Source organism: Cetorhinus maximus, chromosome 6 (genome assembly GCF_964194155.1).
Source record: "Cetorhinus maximus chromosome 6, sCetMax3.hap1.1, whole genome shotgun sequence".
NCBI classification, from domain to species: domain Eukaryota; kingdom Metazoa; phylum Chordata; class Chondrichthyes; order Lamniformes; family Cetorhinidae; genus Cetorhinus; species Cetorhinus maximus.
Window position 1 is genome coordinate 10,429,240 of NC_135884.1, and position 20,997 is coordinate 10,450,236.

At 45.3% G+C, this 20,997-nt stretch overlaps 1 protein-coding gene across 1 annotated transcript in view; it reads left to right on the forward strand.

Annotated features, from left to right (window-relative positions):
• LOC144681516 (semaphorin-3G-like) overlaps positions 1 to 20,997 on the forward strand; it is a 152,282-nt gene that overhangs the window by 65,591 nt on the left and 65,694 nt on the right. The window contains 1 exon segment of the mRNA XM_078543158.1: positions 5,799 to 5,959. Coding sequence (XP_078399284.1) covers positions 5,799 to 5,959 — 161 coding nt within the window.

The following is a 20,997-nucleotide window of genomic DNA, read 5'->3' on the forward strand; positions in this document are numbered from 1 at the left end:
CCGGGCGTGTCTTCAACCAGTGAATGAAAGTCACCATAGTCCCAGAGGACCGTAGGCTGCTCTCTCTCATTGGAGAGAGACAACAGGTGGTGAGTTTAACCTGAGGGTCGCCACACCTCAAGCGAGGGACGAGGTTGAGAAGGTGGGGCCTTTAATGGATGAGCGCAGCCGGTATGGGAATTGAACCTGCGCTCTTGGCATCACTCTGCATCACAAACCAGCCGTCCAGCCAATTGAGCTTGCCATGGTAACAAGGCCCAGCAGTCAGGGTGGCTCCTTTCTGCCAAATTTGAGCAAGAGTTGAAATAAAACCAGCAGGAATTACCTGCCAGAAACCAGCTGCCCATCAAAATCGCCCCCCCAACCCTATCTTATAAAATGACCCATCACTTCTCATTCACAAGATAAATGAGGAAATTCATTCAACTCTTGCTTATAAAGCAATAAAGAACCATATCCCACCGGAGATGCAGTATTCAACTGATCCTAACTTCCAGGTTTTCCACTCCATTACCTTATTTGAAATCCATTGAAGGTCTCTCTTGTTGTGGGGAAGAACATCCTTAGCTAATATCACCAGCGTCAACATCTCTTTGTCCTTTTATCTATGACATCTTTTGGTTATCTCCACCTATCACTGGCCCTCTATCCAGCTCTACCTGTCCCACCCCCCACTTAAACCAGCTTATATTTCACCTCTTTTCTATTTTTCCACAATTCTGTTGAAGGGTCATCCAGATTCGAAACGTTAACTGTGTTCCTCTCCGCAGATGCTGTCAGACCTGCTGAGTTTTTCCAGGTATTTTTGTTTTTGTTTTGGATTTCCAGCATCCGCAGTTTTCTTTTGCTTTTATCCTTAGAATGGTACCTGGGATGAGGGATTTCAGTCATGTGGAGAGACTAGAGAAGCTGGAGTTGTTGTGAGCAGAGGAAATTAATGGGAGATTTAATAGAGGTATCCAAAATTATGAAAGCGTGTGATAGAGTGAAACAGCTCTTTAGGATCCAAAAGCTTGTGTTATATACTGACCAGATGTTCTAGTTTGGCTCGATTGCACTGATTCAATCATGCTTCCCTAATAAATTGTTCTGGGGCAATTTTTGGTACAGTTTTAAGTCAAGTCTGATGTGACAAACAAATATGCATTAAGAGAATAAATAAGGAAAAATTGGCAGAAGGGTCAGTAACCAGAGGACACAGGTTTAAGGGGACAGGCGAAAGTGTGAAGTGGGGAGATGAGGGGCTTTCTTTTCCACACATCGTGGGCAGGATTTTCCGATTGTCGGGCGGGCCCGGGAGCAGCCAGAAAACGGCCTGCAGCCCGCCATCGGCCCCCGGCCACGATTTCAGGCCGACTGGCCAATTAACGGCCGGCGTGAAAGGTGCACTGAGAATCTCAGCGCTGCCGGGGTTGGGGGGAGGGGGGCGGGGGGTGCAGGAGGAGGACGAGGGCAAAAGTCTGCGCGTGCGCAGGGGAGCGCACACTAAAAGCTCCCTGAAGGCAGGGAGCTGAAGAATTTTAAGCCAATGAATAAAGATTTCAAAAATCCAGAAAAAAATGTACACAAAGCGGATTCACTCACCTTAACATGTGTATTTGAAAAATTCTGCCCAAAAGATTTTTTTTTTTAAATTACGGAAACCTCATCCTGCCCGTGGTTGAGGTTTCCCAAAAAAATCCAAAAGCCGCCCGGCCGATTCGCCTGCCCGTCAACCATAATGTTGGACAGGCAGCAAAAAATACAGTATTTTTGATTGATGACCTTAACAGGCCTCTTAATTATCGGCGGGTGTGCTGCCATCTTTCATGCATGCCTGCCGAACGAAATATTGCGCGAGTGCGTGATGGCGTCAGGACGCTCACCCGACATCATCGCGTGCTATTTCACGCTCGGACGTGTCGGGCGCGCCCCTCAGTGAGTTGTTGTGAGCTGGAGTGTGCTGCTTGAAAGGGTGATAGAAGCAGATTCAATAACTTTGAAAAGATAATTGTGTCGTACGTTTTATATATCTCAAGGCAATGCAGAGATGACACTAGTTTCTAAGTATGCAATAGGTTTATATATACAAGTTTCAAAATATGTCTGCAATCACAAAATGTCTGCAATCACACTTACAGCTGAGATTCTAGTAGTTTCTGTAGTATCTGTTTACTTTGCTCAGAATCCATGCCCAGGCTTAACCAGTCAAGCAAATTGATCATACATCAGTCACCAGACTCTCATAATCAAACACAGATCAATTAAACACTGCAAATTAGCTAAATACTTGAAGAGGAAAAGTCTTCAGGGCTAAGGGAAAAGAGCTGGGGAGTGGGACAAATTAGACGGTTCTGTTCCAGAGCTGGCACAGACATGATGGACCGAACGTCCTCCACGATTCTGTGATTCCTGACCGTCAGTCCTAAATTTGCCTGTGTTTGGTTTGAAACTTTGTCCATTGTCCTCTGCACAGTTTAAATTGAAGTAGGGCCCCACATCCCCTTTCCTACTCCAGTTATTATCTTGTAAATAGTGTTGAAAAGATCGATCGGCATGTTTCAGAAAAGAGCAGGGAGGGCTCTGGTATCCTGGCCAACATTCCTTCACTCAGCTACAAGCTAGTCATTCATTCATCTGCTGTTTATGGGATCTTCAGCGTGTGAAACAGCTGCAGCTTTGGCCTAGAAAATAACAAGTAACTGCACTTCGAAAATCATTACTTGGTTCAAAAGTACTTTGGAACATTCTCAGGATGTAAGGTGGTTTATAAATCGGTGGCCCTGCCTTTCATGTCATTCTAAGGATCCTTTCCCAGACGCCTCTTTTCGAGGCTCAAAAGCCCAAGGGGTAAATTTTCACCTTCACTGCCTGGCCAGCAATTTGACAGAACAAACTCCGAGTCCTTTATAGAACCCACCTCGAACGATAATCTTACAGAGCTACTTCTCCCACTTTTTCCAGCCCACATCATTTATTCCAACGACATTCTGCCCGGCCAGAAAATAAAATCCCTTATCTCTCCACTGGTCCTTTTCCCAATTCTCTTAAATCTGTGCCCTCGGGTTACCCGCCCGACTACCAGAGGAAACAGTTTCTCCTTATTTTCTCTATCAGTGCATATTTGTTTGTGACGAGATTTGACTGAAAGCTGCGATTATAAACGGTCCCAGAGCAGTTTATTAGGGAAACATAATTGAATCGACTGAGCCAAACAGGAACATCTGGCTGGTTTATAACACAAGTATTTGACCCATACAGACCCATTGTACTGGAGTACAATACCTTGTTTGTACTTCCGAAGCTGCATTTTAAGTAGGTGCTTCTGTTTTTTGTTAGACTGGCTCGCTTAACAAAGAATTGTTTCTATGGCAGAGGCGAATATTCAAAGCAGTGAGGTGTAATTATTGCAAGGAGAACCCTTGGGCTTCGGGTTTGAAGCAGGTTGACATCAGCCGAAGCCTGACCTTCAGCCATGTTTCCACTATAGTGAAGAGAAACCAGAGACGAGAAAGAGAGATGTGGTTTGTCTTGAGCGCCACCTTGAATGTTTTTATTAGGATCTGGTAACGAACGTCACTTGGGAGTAACCTTACAGGGTCGGGCCCCACAGCGTCAAACCTTATTTGAAAGACTTGTGGAATTCCGTATGATAACTGACAGGAATTGCCATGATGAGATAAAGACATTTTGAGTGAAGCCTGTGGCTTTCTCAAGTCCACTCATCACCTGGTGTTATGAGTAGGATTGTTTTACAATGCGACTGGTATGGCATTCCGTATAAGCCAATGAAGGGGCATTCCAGATGTGCAAGGGACTTAAAGAAGGAAAAGATTATCCAACCGTCACATTGATTAATCAATAGTTAATTGAAGGGATGAAGAGCAGCAGCTGTTCACACACATGCTTAATGCACAGGGACTTCCAAGCAACAGTGAACAGAGTCCAGCCTGAAATAAAAATGCTTCCTTATCAACCGGTGCCCATTGGAGTGAAGAAGAGGGTGTGAACAACGTGCGTCTCAAGTGAACAGAAAGATTTGGAATTAAACAGTACTAGATCTCCAAAATATTGTTAATAATTAAAATCCAGTGACTGTTGCAACAGACATTCTGCACCCTGGCAAGATCCCACAATCTACCAAGAACTAATGAACACACCTTTCACCTCATTGTAATGATGGCTGGAGGAGGAATATTCATAAGGACTCCCCTTCCTCTCCAATTAGCACTGTACTCCGTGTACCCTAGCTCCCCCTTGCAAGGCAAGTTTTAAGATTCCCTACCACTCTGAAATGATCAGATGTTAAATTTCTCATTCCTCGTAGCCTTAAACCTTCCCTCCCTTCCAAGTCATGTTGTTATATTACAAAGAGAGCTAAAACAGCGTGGGGCTGGGCTGCCAACAATGTGCAGGCGCTGCCTGGTTTTTACGAACAGAAGAAAGACTTGCATTTATGTAATGCCTTTCACAACTTCAAAACAACCTCAAGCAATTTACAACCAGTGAAGAGCTCTAGAAGTGTACGTCACTCTTGTAAGGTAGGAAATGCAGCAGCCAATTTGCACACGGCAAACTCCGGCAAACAACAATGAGAAAATGACTAAGCTCTTTTTATGTGTCATGTTGGTTGAAGGATAAATATTTGCCAGGACACTGGAGAGAGACCTCTGCTCCTCAAAGTAGCACCTTGGGATCTTTTACATTCTCAGTACAGTACTGAGGGAGTGCTACATTGCTGGAGATGCAGTCATAGGGATGGCACATTAAACCAAGACCGTCCTGCCCAAAAGATCCCAAGGCATTATTTTGAAGAAGTGCAGGGGCGTTCTCCCTGATGTCCTTATCACACAACCAACATCACTGAAACAGATTGTCTGGACGTTTAGTTCATTGTTTTTTTTTGTGGGAGCTTGCTGTGCTTAAAATAGCTGCTGCATTTCCAACATTACAACAGTGATGGCACTTCAAAAGTACATGAATGGTTCTAAAGCACTTTGAGATGTCCTGAGGTCATGAAAGGTACTATTATATGGAAGTCTTTCTTCCTTTGCTCCTTATACATAACTCTCCAAAAATTGTATGTCATTAGCTGGAGGATTTCCTTTTAAGACCTGCCAGCACTTCATTCAGATTTTTTTTTTATGCATTAGAAGAAAGACACGAACAGAAAAAGTTCACGAGAATTAATAACAGAAATTGAAATCATTAATAACTGTGGTTTGGAATGGACTTGGGAAATATAATAACAGCACAGCAGACTCCTGTACGTATTACTTCATAAATCAGGTAGTCAATATTGTTGCTAAGTTTTGATGGACATAATCAGACTTAGGTGTTTAGATTTAGCTTTTCCTTTGATTAATGGGGGGCATTACAGCTTTAAAAGTGGAACGCAGCATCAGAAGCTGATAAAAGAACTCACTCTGGGGATCTATTTTTAGATGGGTATATTATCATTCGGAATCTCTTTCAGAAACTGAGCCAAGGAAATTTCCACGGTTGAAATTCCTTTTGTGATTGTTTTTGTTTAAGTGACATTATCCCGAGGGTGTTTCGATGGGTTCATTTCCACTTGTGTGTATCCTATTCAGTGCCCCCATAGTGTTGGGTTCGTTATCCTCCCAGTCAATTTCACCCACGGTGCCAGCAGATAATGAATAAAAAGATCAGAGTTACCAAACAGTATCCTTAACGGTGGAAGGCACAATGAAACACTCGGGTCCCCCCCCTTAAGACATTGTGACCTTCCTACACTGGGTCAAAGGCCGAACAATGAACAGCGAACTGACTGAACACTATTGTTTTCTTTGCTTTAGATCTCCTGGCTGCCAACAGATCTGTTATCTTCTTCGGTTACCGTGGTTTCCTGGACTTCCGTTCAATGTTCCTTGATGAGTACCACGACCGCCTTTTCATTGGAGCCAAGGATGCCTTGTACTCTCTCCGGCTGGACCGGGCAAGCATTGATGCCAGGGAGGTAACTCATTTTCTTCACTTTGACGCCAGACGTTCTTATTAGTCCAGGGGAAGAATTTTCCAGTCGGAGAGCGGTGGGCGGGGCCCGCTCGCCGATGCGTAAAATGGCGCGCGGTGACGTAGGGCGGGTGTCCCGACGTCATTTAGATTTTCGGTTGGGCTGACGCGCGCGGCCGAACTGTCAAAGGCCTGTTCAAAAACGAATTAAAACAGTGAAATAAGCTGCCTGTCCAACCTTCAGGTTGGCGGCGGGCAGAGAAGAGACCAGGCGGCCTTCGCATTTTTCATGAAGCCTTATCCGCGGGCGGGATGAGGTTTCGTGAAGTGTTTTAAAATTCAATAAAAATGATTCTAAAAATTTATTGACATGTCCCAGCCCATGTGACACTGTCACACGAAGGGACATGTTTTGAAAGTTCTTTCTCTCCTTTATTTAAATTTTCAAATATCAAACTGATTTCCCTGAGGCACCTCTGCGCGAAAGAGCGCTGGCTCCGACTCAGGGAATCTCCCCCACCACTGCCCGCACAGGGAGCGCTCAGCACTTCCGGGCGAGCATCACGCTGGGCGGGCCTTAATTGGCTTGCCCACGTAAAATGGCGGTGTGGCCCCGATCGGGTTCGCGCTCGCTCCCGCCCGCCCCCCTATAACCCCTCTCGAAATTTGCCCCCCACCCCCCAGGGAGGGGGGTAATTCAGCCCCAGGACAGAGTGAGGGCAAGGGGCATGATCTTAGAATTGGAACCAAGGCCCATCTCAAAGCGAATCTTGAAAGCACTTTCCCCCCCAGCAAGAACAGCAAAAAAGTAGGACTTCCATCCCCCAAAAGGTTGTGGACAGTGGGACATTCGGACCCTTTAAAACATTGGGTAAATGTATCGTAGGATAGGAAGGGTGTGAAATATTGAATGGGATAAGGAGTGTGAACATCTTGGGAGGTGAAACAAGACAAGGGAATGCATAATAAATGGGACAACATTGAGTTGTGTGGAGAAACAAGAGGGAATCTTGGACCGTCTGCCCACAGATGCTTAAAGGTGACAGGAATGGTCAATTAAGTGACGAGGAAGGCATATGGCATGCTTTATTTTATCAGCTGAGGCACAGAGGAGCAGGGAAGTTATGCCACAAGTGTATACAACACCAGTCAGTAAGACCACAGCTGGAGTATTGTATACAGTTCTGGACACTATATTGCAGGAAAGATGTAATTGCACTGGAGAAGGTGCAGAGCAGATTTATGACGACATTGCTAGGCCTGTTAAACTTCAGTGATGAGGAAAGATTGGATAGGATGGGGTTGTTTTCCTTGGAGCACAGGAGGCTGAGGGGAGATCTAATTGAGGTGTAGAAAATTATTTAGGGGCCTAGATAGCGTTAATAAGGACAACCTAATTGCCTTAGCAAAGGGGTCAAAAACCAGACAGCGTAGCTTTAAAGTAATTGCTAGAAGGGTTAGAGGGGAGATGAGGAAACAGTTTTTCACTCAGAAGTGGTAGGGACCTGGAACTTGCAGCCTGAAAGGGTGGTATAGGCAGAAACTCTCAGCACATTTAAAAAATACTTGGATGTTTACTTGAAGAGTAGGATTATGGACTGAGTGCAGGAAGGTGCGATCAGGTTGGGCTGCACTTTGTTGGCCAGCACACAGACGATGGGCTAAATGGCCTCCTACTGAGTCATAAATTATCCATGATTTCAATGATATAGAGCAAATGGAGATGCAGTGCAGATCGGCCACAATCTAATTGAATGGTGGACCAGGCTCGAGGGGCTGAATGGCCTCTTTCTATTTATATATTCTGACTCGTTCTTTTGAGATGTCCCTTGCTTTACTAGGGAGAAGTTGAGGTGGAAGGTCAAGGCTTGAAGTATAGGCCATCCAGAAGATTGAAGAGATTAAAAAGATAATCAAGAAATAATGATTAGGCGATGCCCAGCTTGGGGTTTTGTCAATGCGCAGAAATGGACTAGCAGAGGATGGCTGGGCCAGAGGCTCCACACTTTTGAGATCTCTGGGAAAGAATGATCTGGAAGAAAAGTTGGTGAGTAATGTCTCGATGGTGACCGTGAAGATATAAAGAGGAGACAAGAGTGTGGAATCGTATATTTGCAGTTTAAGAACGAGGAGGAAAGATCAGAAAAATGTTGTCAGGGCATCCTAAAGCAGCAATGATTTACCTTCTCAGGTCCCTCTTGCTATAAGATGAGCACAACAACCAATTTCCATGTAAAAATGTCTAGAAAGAACAAAGAGATCAAAAACTAGTTAGACTATGTGTGATGATGTTTGTTGAGGGAGGAGTGTTGGCCAGTGGGAGAGGTGGTGAGGGGCAGGTAAGTAGAAAAAAAAACTAGCAGTTTTTCTTTTATATTTTAACTTTTAAAATAAAATAAATTTAATTTCCTTGACGATTATAGGGACTCAGTAATTTACAGTATTTCAACCGACAGGATGTAATGTTTTAATGACTTTTTCTGACGAGAAAGATTCTGTAGAACCTAACTACGTTGGTTGTAATGGGGAAATCTGATTTGTTTCACTTGAAGTTACACTTTTCAGGAATACAACTACAATATTAAGCAAGGAATTGTATTCTTATATTCCTGGCACGGTGAAGGGGTGTAGGAGTTGGAGCTGCGGGTAGTCCTGTGCCTTTGATGCAGCTTAACTCAAATGGACAATCTGCCTGTGATAAAAGGAGAAGGTAACAGTATGGATAAAATCAGTGCCCAGTATAATTGTAGTAATAAATTTTGAAAAAATAGCCTGACATGTACAATCAGTAATGGAATGAAATCGCTACAGAGCTGATCACCTTATTATCTAATGTATAGCAATGGTATGCTTTGATCCTGCTTGAAAGGCAATTAATAAGATGATGACAACCAACAAATCTTTTAAGCTCCACTAACCTAATTAAATAAATCTGGAAATCGGAGTTATTATGGCGACTGCTGACATCTTTGACATCATTTAACTTCTACCAGCAACCGGATCTTTGGAGCCCTTGACCGAGCACGAGGAAAATCCTTGAAAGCCAAGAACAATTAGTGATTAGATCAAGATGATTTCACTTGCTACCGTGTTAGTAACGCCTAAAGCTCCTATTTCACTACTAAATGTTATTCCAGTGAGCCATATAAACATTGTGGGTCAGGGCTGAAATTAATTGAAAATCACCAAGCTCGCCAGAATAAATAAGGCAGGAGGCCAGTTTTCATTCAAGTTCTGGCCCTTTTTACACCAGCTATGTAGTGAGGCGAGGCTTGAGGGCACCTGGTCACTCGTGGTTGTTACCAGAGATAACAGGGGGTGTGACAGGCATTGTGAGTTTGACAGACCTGTGTTGAGTTTCTTTTCTCCTGACTCTACAATGCGAATAGGCCAAAAGATCCAAACCTTTAAAATAAAGATCATAACAATCCACTATTTCGTTAAATACTGCAAAAAAAAAGGTTTTAAACTCCTCATCTCCTATTATTCTCCAAACAAAGCTCAAAGTGATCTGCACTTCTCTAATTCTGATCTCGTGCACATCCACGCGCTAGTGAGTATAGAACTAGGTTAGTCCAGATGAATGCGTGGCTGGAGAGATGGTGCAGGAGGGAGGGCTTTAGATTTCTGGGACATTGGCACCGTTTCTGGGGGTGGTGGGACCTGCACAAGGCGGACGGGTTGCACCTGAACCGGAATGGAACGAACATCCTTGCGGGGAGGTTTGCTAGTGCTGTTGGGGAGGATTTAAACTAACTTGGCAGGGGGTTGGGATACTGAGAGGAGGTTCAGCAGGGGGGAGATGCACACCCAAAATTAGAAGAGAGAGCAAGTGAGTCTGGAAGGCATAGAAATTATAGGTCAGTTAAGGCACAAGGGAGTTTGGCAAGGTTGGATGTATTTATTTTAATGCAAGGAGTCTGCCGAATAAGGCAGATCAGTTGAGGGCACAAATTAACACATGGAGGTATGGTGTCATTGTTGTCACAGAGACATGGTTGAGAGAGGGGCAGGATTGGCAGCTCAGTTTTCCAGGATACAGGGTCTTGAGGCGAGATGGGAAGGAGGCAAAATATTGATCAAGGAATCAATTACAGCAAAAAGGAGGAATGACAACTTAGAAGGCTGCTCAAATGAATCCATATGGGTAGAACTGAAAAACAAAAGAGGAGCAATCACATTGCTGGGAGTGTACTATAGGCCCCCAAAAAGTCAGAGAGAAATAGTAGGCAAATTTCAGAGAAGTGTAAAAATAACAGGGTAGTAATAGTGGGGGATTTCAATTTCCCCAACATTAACTGGGTTAGTCATAGTGTGATAGGTTTAGAGGGAGCGGAATTCTTAAAATGCATCCAGGAGAGCTTTCTAAGCCAGTACGTAGAAGGCCCTACAAGAGAGGGTGCGGTCCTGGACTTAATTTTAGGGAATGAAGCTGGGCAAGTGGTAGAGGTATCAGCGGGGGTGCATTTTGCAGATAGTGATCACAACTCCATTAAATTCAAGGTTGTTATGGAAAAGGACAAGGATGGGCCAGAAATCAGAGTTCTAAATTGGGGGAAGGCCGATTTTAATAAGGTCAGATATGATTTGGCCAGAGTGGACTGGGAGCAGCTACTTTTACGTAAATCTGCATCAGAGCAGTGGAACTCATTCAAGAAGGAAATAGGGAGAGTACAGGGCCAACATGTTCCAGTAAATACAGAAGGTGGGACCAACAAATCCAGGGAACCCTGGATGTCGAGGATATACAGGATTGGATAAAGAGAAAAAGGGAGGCTTATGGCAGATACCGAGAGCTCAAAACAACAGAAGCCCTAGAGGAGTATAGAGTGTGTAGGGGGGAACTTAAAAAGGAAATTAGGAGAGCAAAAAGGGGGCATGAAAAAACATTGGCAGATAAAATAAAGGAAAATCCAAAGTTATTTTACAAGTACATTAAGAGTAAGAGGATAACTAGGAAAAGAGTAGGGCCCATTAAGGACCATAGTGGTAATTTGTGTGTGGAGCCGGAATACGTAGGTAGGGTTCTAAATGAATACTTTGTGTGGGTGTTCACAAGTGAGAAGGACGACATGGGTATGGAAATCAGGCAGGAGGACTGTGATATAATTAAAGAAATTAGCATAGAAAGGGAGGAGGTTCTAAGTGGTCTGGCAGGCTTAAAAGTAAATAAATCTCTAGACCCGGATGAAATGTATCCCAGGCTGTTGAATGAGGCAAGGGAGGAGATAGCAGGGGTGCTGGCAATAATTTTCAATACCTCTCTGGCCACAGGAGAGGTGCCAGAGGACTGGAGGACAGCCAATGCAGTACTGTTATTCAGGAAGGGAGGAAGGGATAAGTCAGGGAACTACAGGCCAGGCAGTCTAACCTCTGTGATGGGGAAACTATTGGACAGAATTGGCTGAGTGGCAGGAAGCAGAGGGTGATGGTCGAGGGATGCCAGTGCCCAGTGGGGTTCCACAGGGATCGGTGTTGGGTCCCTTGCTGTTTGTGGTGTATATAAACGATTTAGACTTGAAAGTAGGAGGGTTGATCAGTAAGTTCGCAGATGACACGAAAATTGGTGGGATGTTAAATAGTGAGGAGGATAGCCTTAGATTACAGGCGGATATAGACAGGCTAGTCAGATGGGCTGATCAGTGGCAAATGGAATTTAATCCAGATAAGTGTGACGTGCTGCCCTTGGGCAGGACAAACGAGGCACGGGAATACAAAGTGAATGTGGTAGGACTCTGGGAAGTATCGAGGATCAGAGGGACCTTGGTGTGCATGTCCACCGGTCCCTTAAGGTAGCGGGACAGGTTGATAAGGCGGTTAAGAAGGCATATGGGATACTTGCCTTTGTTAGCTGAGGCATAGAATATAAGAGCAGGGAGGTTATGCTGGAACTGTATAAAACGCTGGTTAGGTAGATTATTGCATGTAGTTCTGGAATCCGCATTATAGGAAGGATGTGATTGCACTAGAGAGAGTGCAGAGGAGATTTACTAGGATGTTGCCTGGGCTGGAGAGTTTTAGTTATGAGGAGAGATTGGATAGACTGGGGTTATTTTCCCTGGAGCAGAGCAGATTGAGGGGGGACATGATTGAGGTGTATAAAATTATGAGGGGCATAGATAGAGTAGACAGGAAGGAACTTTTCCCCTTGGTGGAAGGATCAATAACCAGGGGGCACAGATTTAAGGTAAGGGGCAGGAGGTTTAGAGGGGATGTGAGGAAGAATTCATTCACCCAGAGGGTGGTGGGAATCTGGAACTCACTGCCTGAAAGGGTGGTAGAGGCAAAAACCCTCATAACATTTAAGAAGTATTTGGATGTGCCCTTGCGATGCCATGGCATACAAGGCTATGGGCCTAGTGCTGGAAAATGGGATTAGAATAGTTAGGTACTTGTTTGACCGGCACAGACTCGATGGGCCGAAGAGCCTTTTTCCGTGCTGTAGACCTCTGACTCTATCCCTGTTATCACTTCAGATTTGGCTCTCTGGTCAAATACACTAATTCTGTGTCCCCTGGTTACCGACATGCCCTTCCCCCCCACAACCCACCTCCTCCCTCCACCCCCAACCCCCCCCCCCCCCCCCCCCCCCCCCCGCCCCCACCTTACTGCTCCATTTCTCCCTATATCTATTCAATCAAAGCCAATCATAATTATTGAGGCTGGCAGTCAACCAGACGAACTTGAAGTGGATTACGTGAGTTAAGTATTTTGCGAAGCATGCAAATGGAGCTCTTTCAGCAGAGAAACTTGCAGTGTTTAATGAAACAATGACAATCAGGTGCTGATCTTGGCCATGCAGTGATGGCAACCGAGCCAAGAGCTGTCCTAACTAGAGGGTGTGACCACAGCCATTGTATGCAGTGACAGATTGTCCCATTAGCACACGAACGTATATAATTCAGAGATTTGTTACTGTCAAAAGAAGGACCATACAGGAATCCATTCAGAATGAGTCACTCACAAGGTAATGTGGTGTTGGGGGAATTGATAGGGTTTTAACTTCCTGGAATCAGGCCAACTTATATGGAATTACATGGAATTTACAGAGCAGAAACAGGCCACTCAGTTCCACTGCCAATGTGCTCCACATGAGATATCTCCCGCCTTTCTTCACTTCATTCTGGAATGAGAGGGTTGGTCCATGAGGACAGATTCATTAGAATGCGAATTCTCTGGCACTTAGAAGAACGAAAGGAGACCCTATTAAAACATGGAAAATTCTTAAGAGGGCTGGACAAGGTTCAGGCTGAAACGCAGACCGAGATTTTCAATTGCCCGCGGGGGGTGAGAGCAGGAGCCAGGCGTGATTTGGGGTTAGCCTTCCTCAATGGCACATCCACGCCCCGACACTCCTGGGACACCCTGGAATTTTCAAAGTGAGAACAAGGGAGGGAGTCGGGAACCCTCTTGGCTCCAATTAATGGGTTGTTAAGTGCTGTGGGGTGGCCGGTTAATAGAGTTGAACTTCAGACACTTCTTGAGTGGAAACTTTAAGTTTATTTACAATATACTCAGCAGCAACTACACGTGTGCTCTCAACTCCAACTCTATCTCTACACTAACTGCCGAGGCAGCCTGCACTGCCCTCCTATTGGTTACTACAGATCAGGTGATCTTGCCTAACCAGTATTATTCTTAAAGGTACATTACACACTAAATAAAACCGTAATTAAGCTTAATCAGGGGCTTGTTAACAGGCCGAGACGGTGAGAAGGCAATTTTCAGTTTGTAAATTGGTGAACCTGAACCGTCTGGTACACATTAGGGCACAGCTGTCATGTTCAATCCAGGGCAAAATTAAGGGGTTTTTTTTTCAATGATGAAAACAGTCAGTTGGTAGTACAGAACTTGAATATTGCTGAATAGAGAGACAGAGTTGCTGAAGCTTGTCACCTTGAACTCATCAGGACAAACACAAGAATGTCAAATTTCAAATGATCACAACAATTTATTCCACGGGAGAAAAGGGTGCTGATTGGTTGGCAACTCGACTCTGATTGGCTGAAGCGTTGCCATGGAGAAAGCAACGCTGAGCTTTCGGCCCCCCCCCCCCCAAGCTTCTGGGTACCATTTTCTTTGAGTTCTGCAGGAAGCTCCTGCTTCCTGGTAATGCTCAACGCCACAAGTTGGGTGCCCAGCTCATTACCATCCCAATTAGGGCATTTACGTTTCAAGACTGCGGAAACCTGGAAATTATCTAGGTGTCAAATTCCCAGATTGAAAATCAAGCCCTGTGCTTCTCCCGGCTGCAGAGTCTAAACCAGGGATCACTGCCAAAGGATAAGAGGGCAGCCATTTAAGACTACAATGGGGAGATGCCGTCATTCAGATAAGATGTTAAACGGAGTGCCTGTCTGCCCCCTCAGGTGGAAATAAATGATCCCACTGCATTATTTTGAAGAGCAGGGGAATTATCCTTGGCGTCCTGGCCAATATTTATCGCACAATCAACATCATTAAAACAGATAACCTGGTCATTGTCACATTGGGGTTTGTGGGAGCTTGCTGTGCACCTATTGGCTGCCGCATGTCCTGCATTACAACAGTAACCATACTTCAAAAGGTACTTCATTGTCTGTACAATGCCTTGTGACGTCCCGAGGTCATGAAAGGTGCTATATAAATGCAAGCCTTTCTTTTGACTCAGAAAGCCGAGAATATTTGGAATTCTCTACCTCAGAGAGCTCAGCCTTTGAGTATATCCAAGATGGAGATTGATAGAGAGAGAATCAAGGGATATGGGGTGGGGGGGGTCAGTGGGAATGTAGATGTAGAAGTTCGGCCGTGATCTTATTGAATGGTGGAGCTGGTCTGAGAGGCTATCATGCCTACTCCTGCCCCCATTCCTGTTTCTGTCCTGATGAGTGCAAGACAAAAAGCTTCAGCAAAATGTCTCTCTTCTCAGTCCGTGTTCAAGTTCTTCCCAGTGACTCTCTGTGCAGGTTGTTATAGGCGGATAGACGGCTGAGTTGGAGCCTCGCTCACCATTGCAGGAATCAGGCTTCGAAAGCACCTGTCTGGGACGTCTTGCGATTGTGGAAGATGCAACGTAAATACCAGTTCTTTCTTTGCTTCGTTTGACCAGCCGGGTCCAATTGCGGCTCAGGACGTAAAACCTGCTGGACCTTTAACTCTCACTTCCACATGGAATTGACCCCTGTCCCCAAGACCTGGGGGTGGGACAAACAACAAATTTCATTTATATAGTGCCTTTGGCAGAACGAAACGTCTAAAGGTGTTTCGCAGGAGTATTATCAAACAAAAATTGACATCGAGCCAAAGAGGGAGACATTAGGACAGATGAACAAAAGCTCAGTCAAAGGGGTAGGTTTTAAAGAGAGTCTTAAAGGAGGAGGGAATGTAGATAGCTTCAGGGAGAGAATTCCAGGGTTTAGGGCTTAGGCAGGTGAAGGCACAGTGGCCAATGGTGGAGTGATTAAAACCAGGGGTGGCAGGAAAGGCCAGAGTTAGAGGAAAGCAGAGTTCTTGGAGAGTTGTGGGGCTGGTGGAGGTTACAGAGATAGGGAGGGGTGAGCCCATGGAGGGATTTGAACACAAAGTTGAGAATTTTAAATTTGAGATGTAGCTGAACCGGGAGCTAAGTAGGTTCAGCGGAGCCCAGGGGCGATGGGTGAACGGGAATCAGTGTAAGGGCAAATGGGCGGACGGAAGTCCCATTCTGCAGAGGAACAGGCCTCCCAGAATTTTGAGGCTCCCATTATTATGGTCTGTGCCCCAGTGGGTGTGTCCCAGTGGGAGTGTAAGAGAGAGATTGTCCTCTCCCTGCATCTTGGATTGGCTGAGTACAGTGAATAGACGCAAAGCAGATGGAGCAGATTGCACGGTTAGGAAGAAGCCTGCTCAATTTTCAAAACAAAAACAAAAATAAAAATACCTGGAAAAACTCAGCAGGTCTGACAGCATCTGCGGAGAGGAACACAGTTAACGTTTCGAGTCCGTATGACTCTTCAACAGAACTAAGGAAAAATAGAACAGAGGTGAAATATAAGCTGGTTTAAGGGGGGGTGGGACAGGTAGAGCTGGATAGAGGGCCAGTGATAAGTGGAGATTGCCAAAAGATGTCATAGACAAAAGGTCAAAGAGGTGTTGACGGTGGTGATATTAGCTAAGAAATGTGCTAATAGGTGACATTAAGGGTAGAAAGCAGGACGAGCAAGGTACAGATAGCCCTAGTGGGGGTGGGGTGGGGTGGGGGGAAGGGATCGAAATAGGCTAAAAGGTAGAGATAAAACAATGGATGGAAATACATTTAAAAATAATGGAAATAGGTGGGAAAAGAAAAATCTATATAAATTATTGGAAAAAGGGGGATTGGAAAGGGGTTGGGGATGGAGAAGAGAGTTCATGATCTAAAGTTGTTGAACTCAATATTCAGTCCGGAAGGCTGTAAAGTGCCTAGTCGGAAGATGAGGTGCTGTTCCTCCAGTTTGCGTTGAGCTTCACTGGAACATTGCAGCAGGCCAAGGACGGACATGTGGGCATGAAAGCAGGGTGGAGTGTTGAAATGGCAAGTGACAGGGAGGTCTGGGTCATGCTTGCGGACAGACCGTAGAGGAGACCGCATTGGGAGCAACGAATGCAGTAGACTAAATTGAGGGAAGTGCAAGTAAAATGCTGCTTCACTTGAAAGGAGTGTTTGGGCCCTTGGACAGTGAGGAGGGGGGAAGTAAAGGGGCAGGTGTTGCACCTTCTGAGGTTGCATGGGAAGGTGCCGTGGGAGGGGGTTGAGGTGTAGGGGGTGATGGAGGAGTGGACCAGGGTGTCCCGGAGGGAATGATCCCTGCAGAATGCCGCCGGGGGGGTGAAGGAAAGATGAGTTTGGTGGTGGCATCATGCTGGAGTTGGCGGAAATGGCAGAGGATGATCCTTTGAATGCGGAGGCTGGTGGGGTGATAAGTGAGGACAAGGGGAACCCTATCGTGGTTCTGGGAGGGAGAGGAAGGTGTGAGGGCGGATGCGCGGGAGATGGGCTGGACACGGTTGAGGGCCCTGTCAACCACTGTGGGTGGAAAACCTTGGCTAAGGAAGAAGGAAGACATGTCAGAGGAACTGTTTTTGAAAGTGGCGTCATCAGAACAGATGTGACGGAGACGAAGGAACTGAGAGAATGTGATGGAGTCCTTACAGGAAGCGGGGTGTGAGGAGCTGTAGTCGAGGTAGCTGTGGGAGTCAGTGGGCTTGTAATGAATATTGGTGGACAGTCTATCACCAGAAATTGAGACAGGTCAAGGAAGGGAAGGGAAGTGTCAGAAATGAACCATGTGGAAATGATGGAGGGGTGGAAATTGGAAGCAAAATTAATAAACTTTTCGAGGTCCAGACGAGAGCATGAAGCAGCACCGAAGTAATCATCGATGTACCAGAGAAAGAGTTGTGGGAGGGGGCCTGAGTAGGACTGGAACAAGGAATGTTCCACATACCCCATAAAGAGACAGGCATAATTGGGTCCCATGCGGGTACCCATTGCCACACCTTTTATTTGGAGGAAGTGAGAGGAGTTTAAGGAGAAATTGTTCAGTGAGAGAACAAGTTCAGCTAGACTGAGGACAGCAGTGGTGGATGGGGATTGTTCAGGCCTCCCCCACCCCCACTAGGGCTATTTGTACCTTGCTCATCCTGCTTTCTACCCTTAATGTCACCTATTAGCACATTTCTTAGCTAATATCACCACCGTCAACACCTCTTTGTCCTTTTGTCTGTGACATCTTTTGGCAATCTCCACCTATCGCTGGCCCTCTATCCAGCTCTACCTGTCCCACCCCCCCTCCCCCCTTAAACCAGCTTATATTTCACCTCTCTTCTATTTTTCCTTAGCTCTGTTGAAGAGTCATATGGACTCGAAACGTTAACTGTGTTCCTCTCCGCAGATGCTGTCAGACCTGCTGGGTTTTTCCAGGTATTTTTATTTTTGTTTTGGATTTCCAGCATCCGCAGTTTTTTGCTTTTATCTGCTCAATTTTCAGCCTACTTAAACTAACAGTTTGAACAATCAATGGGCTTCTGTTAAATTGTGTCAAAATATCTCCTCATGACCTCTCAGGATTCTAAATTACATCAACAACAACAGCCTGCATTTATAGAGTGTCTTTAATTTAATAAACCATCCCAAGGTGCTTTACTACATCAGAACCAACCACTTTTTATAGGCCAAGGAGCCTCTCCTTCAGGAAAGAAGTGGAGGTGTTGGAACGCATATCCACCTTCTGACTGAACATTTCTGTTTTTTGCAAGTTGGCCGGAAGGAGGATATAGCAGTTTGAGGCTCTATTTGTTATCTCGATCCCAAGCCAGTTAGTGAAGTATGAAACTAGGCACTTATCCTTTTCTAGATAATGGGTTTATTCACAGATTGCATATATCTGCCTCTTACTACCACGCCAGTATCCCAGCAGTCTCTCTTTTATACTCTTCTCAGTTGATCAATTATCCAATTAACCGGTTTAAAAAAGCCAAGTAAACAAATAAACCAAACAATGGCCCCTAAGGGGCACTGTAAGTAAGGAAAAGAATTAAAGGAACCTTTGCCAAATTGAATCGGAGTGTCATTTTGGGGGCCGATGATGGAGTACAGCCCCTACGGTGCCCACTGGTCGTGGAAAGCCTCACACAGACACTGCGTGCTCCCTCTCCAAGGACGTTGGTGGGTCAACGGGCCTGATTGTCCCATATATGTTTGTATAGCCGCGGAAGGAGGCAGACAATCAGGCCCGATGAACCCCTCGACCGCTCGCTGCTTGGACCTATTAATGGCCATCTTGGCCAGCAGTGTCTTGAGCACTACAATAAACAAATGGGCAAATTAACAAATTAATAAATCAAGTTAAAGTGATAGCCCTTTAAAGGGCGCTGTAACAAAGGACAAATCTTAAAAGAAGCTTTTTAAATCAAATTAAAATATGGTTTTGGGGGGGCCAGTGACGCACCACAGTCCCTGCGTTGCCCACTGGTCATGGAATGCCTCAGTCAGGCCAGTGTACACATGTGCTCCTTCTGTAAGGATACCCAGCTGCAAACATATCCGCGGGAGAGGAGCAGACAGTCGGGCTGGATAACCGCCTTGACCACCTGCTGCCTGGACCTGTTAATGACCAGCTTGGCCAGGCCCAGGAGCAGTCTTATAAGGAGGTCCTCTTCCCTGCCCACCCCCTCCACACCGAGTGGCCAAAGATCAGGAGTGTGGGGCCGAAGTACAGCCAAAACTTAAAGAACAACAACTTCAAAAAAAAATTATAAAGGGGGTGCAACCTACTACGATCCAGGTACGTATGGAACACAGGCTCCTCGTGGCCACAGGAAAGAAGTCTCTCTTTATAAGTGCACAATTAAACAATGCTTTCCATCCGCGTATCTTAACAGTATAATTAACATATCATTAACACTATCACTTGCAGACCTAGAAACCATTAAACAAAATTTGGCTGTGGTTGTATCAATCCAAACCAGATTCTCATTTCAGTTGTATGCATATAATGTAAAACCTCCACAGGGACATGCGATGTGATGAGCTGCAGGAATACAGATATGTACGCATTCTCCAAGGGTTTGTTTGCATTCCTACTCCCTTATGTTAACTTGTACATCTGTGTGTAATGCAACTCCCCTGCCCTGTCCCATCTCATCCCTCACATGCTCATCCATTCCAAATACACCAGATACGTTGGCCGAATGACAAAGATTTCTTGCGTTGATATGAAGAATAATTCTCTATAATCTTGCGGGAAGTGAGGGAAACCGAAACTGTGGCCCGGGAGAATTTGAAGGGATGGCTATTCACATAAGGGCCATTGTAGCCTAAGGCAAGCGTTTAAGTAAAATATAATAAGTATGAAAGGAAATGAGAAAATCCCAAGTCCAAATAACCTTAAAAATGAAGGGAAATTTGAGAAAAGGTCAGAAACAAAGACAATTTCTCCAGTTGACCCAACCCATATTCTATTGCTAATTAGATGATTCAATGTTTGTCTCGGCTTAGAGTTTTTAAAATATTCTTTTATGGGGTGTGGGCGTCACTGACAAGGCCAGATTTCTTTCCCATCCCTAATTGCCATTGTGTGCCCAGTTCTCAAAGACACGGGTGTCACATGGACCTCCGATGAAAGACGTGTTATCCATGCCACTATTGCAGCTTCATGGGCCTCAACACTAAAAGAGGATAGTGACTGTCTCATATCAGCACTGGAGATTGGGCAAAAGAAATGTCACCTTCGATGGAGATTGGGCAAGAGAGAGGTCAGCAATGAAGATGAGATTATCCCATGCTTCAAGTAGTACTGATCAAGGCAAAAATGCTTTTTAAAAAATTCATTCACGGGATGTGGCTTTCACTAGCTGGGCCAGCATTTATTGCCCATCCCTAGTTGCCCTAGAGAAGGTGGTGGTGAGCTGCCTTCTTGAACCGCTGCAGTCCATGTGGTATAGGTACACCCACAGTGCTGTTAGGAAGGGAGTTCCGGGGCTTTAACCCAGCCACAGTGAAGGAATGACGATATAGTTCCAAGTCAGGAAAATGAATGTCTTGGAGGGGAACTTCCAGGTGGTGGTGTTCCCATCTATCTGCTGCCCTTGTCCTTCCAGATGGTAGTGGTCGTGGGTTTGGGAGGTGCTGTCAAAGGAGCCTTGGTGAATTCCTGCAGTGCATCTTGTAGATGGAACACACTGCAGCTACTGTGCATCAGTGGTGGAGGGAGTGAATATTTGTGGATGGGGTGCCAATCAAGCGGGCTGCTTTGTCCTGGATGGTGTCAAGCTTCTTGAGTGTTGTAGGAGCTGCACTCATCCAGGCAAGTGGGGAGTATTCCATCACACTCCTGACTTGTGTCTTGTAGATGGTGGACAGGCTTTGGGGTAATGGGAGCAATTTTAATGAGAATGAATGAGTGGATTGGGGTTGGGCGCCATGTTACCTGCTCAACAGAGACGATCCTGATTATTAAACACAGGCATCTGGACATTGGTTAAGATCGTAATTACATGAAAAGGAATGACTCTTCAAATGAATTTGATCTCTCCTTTGCATTT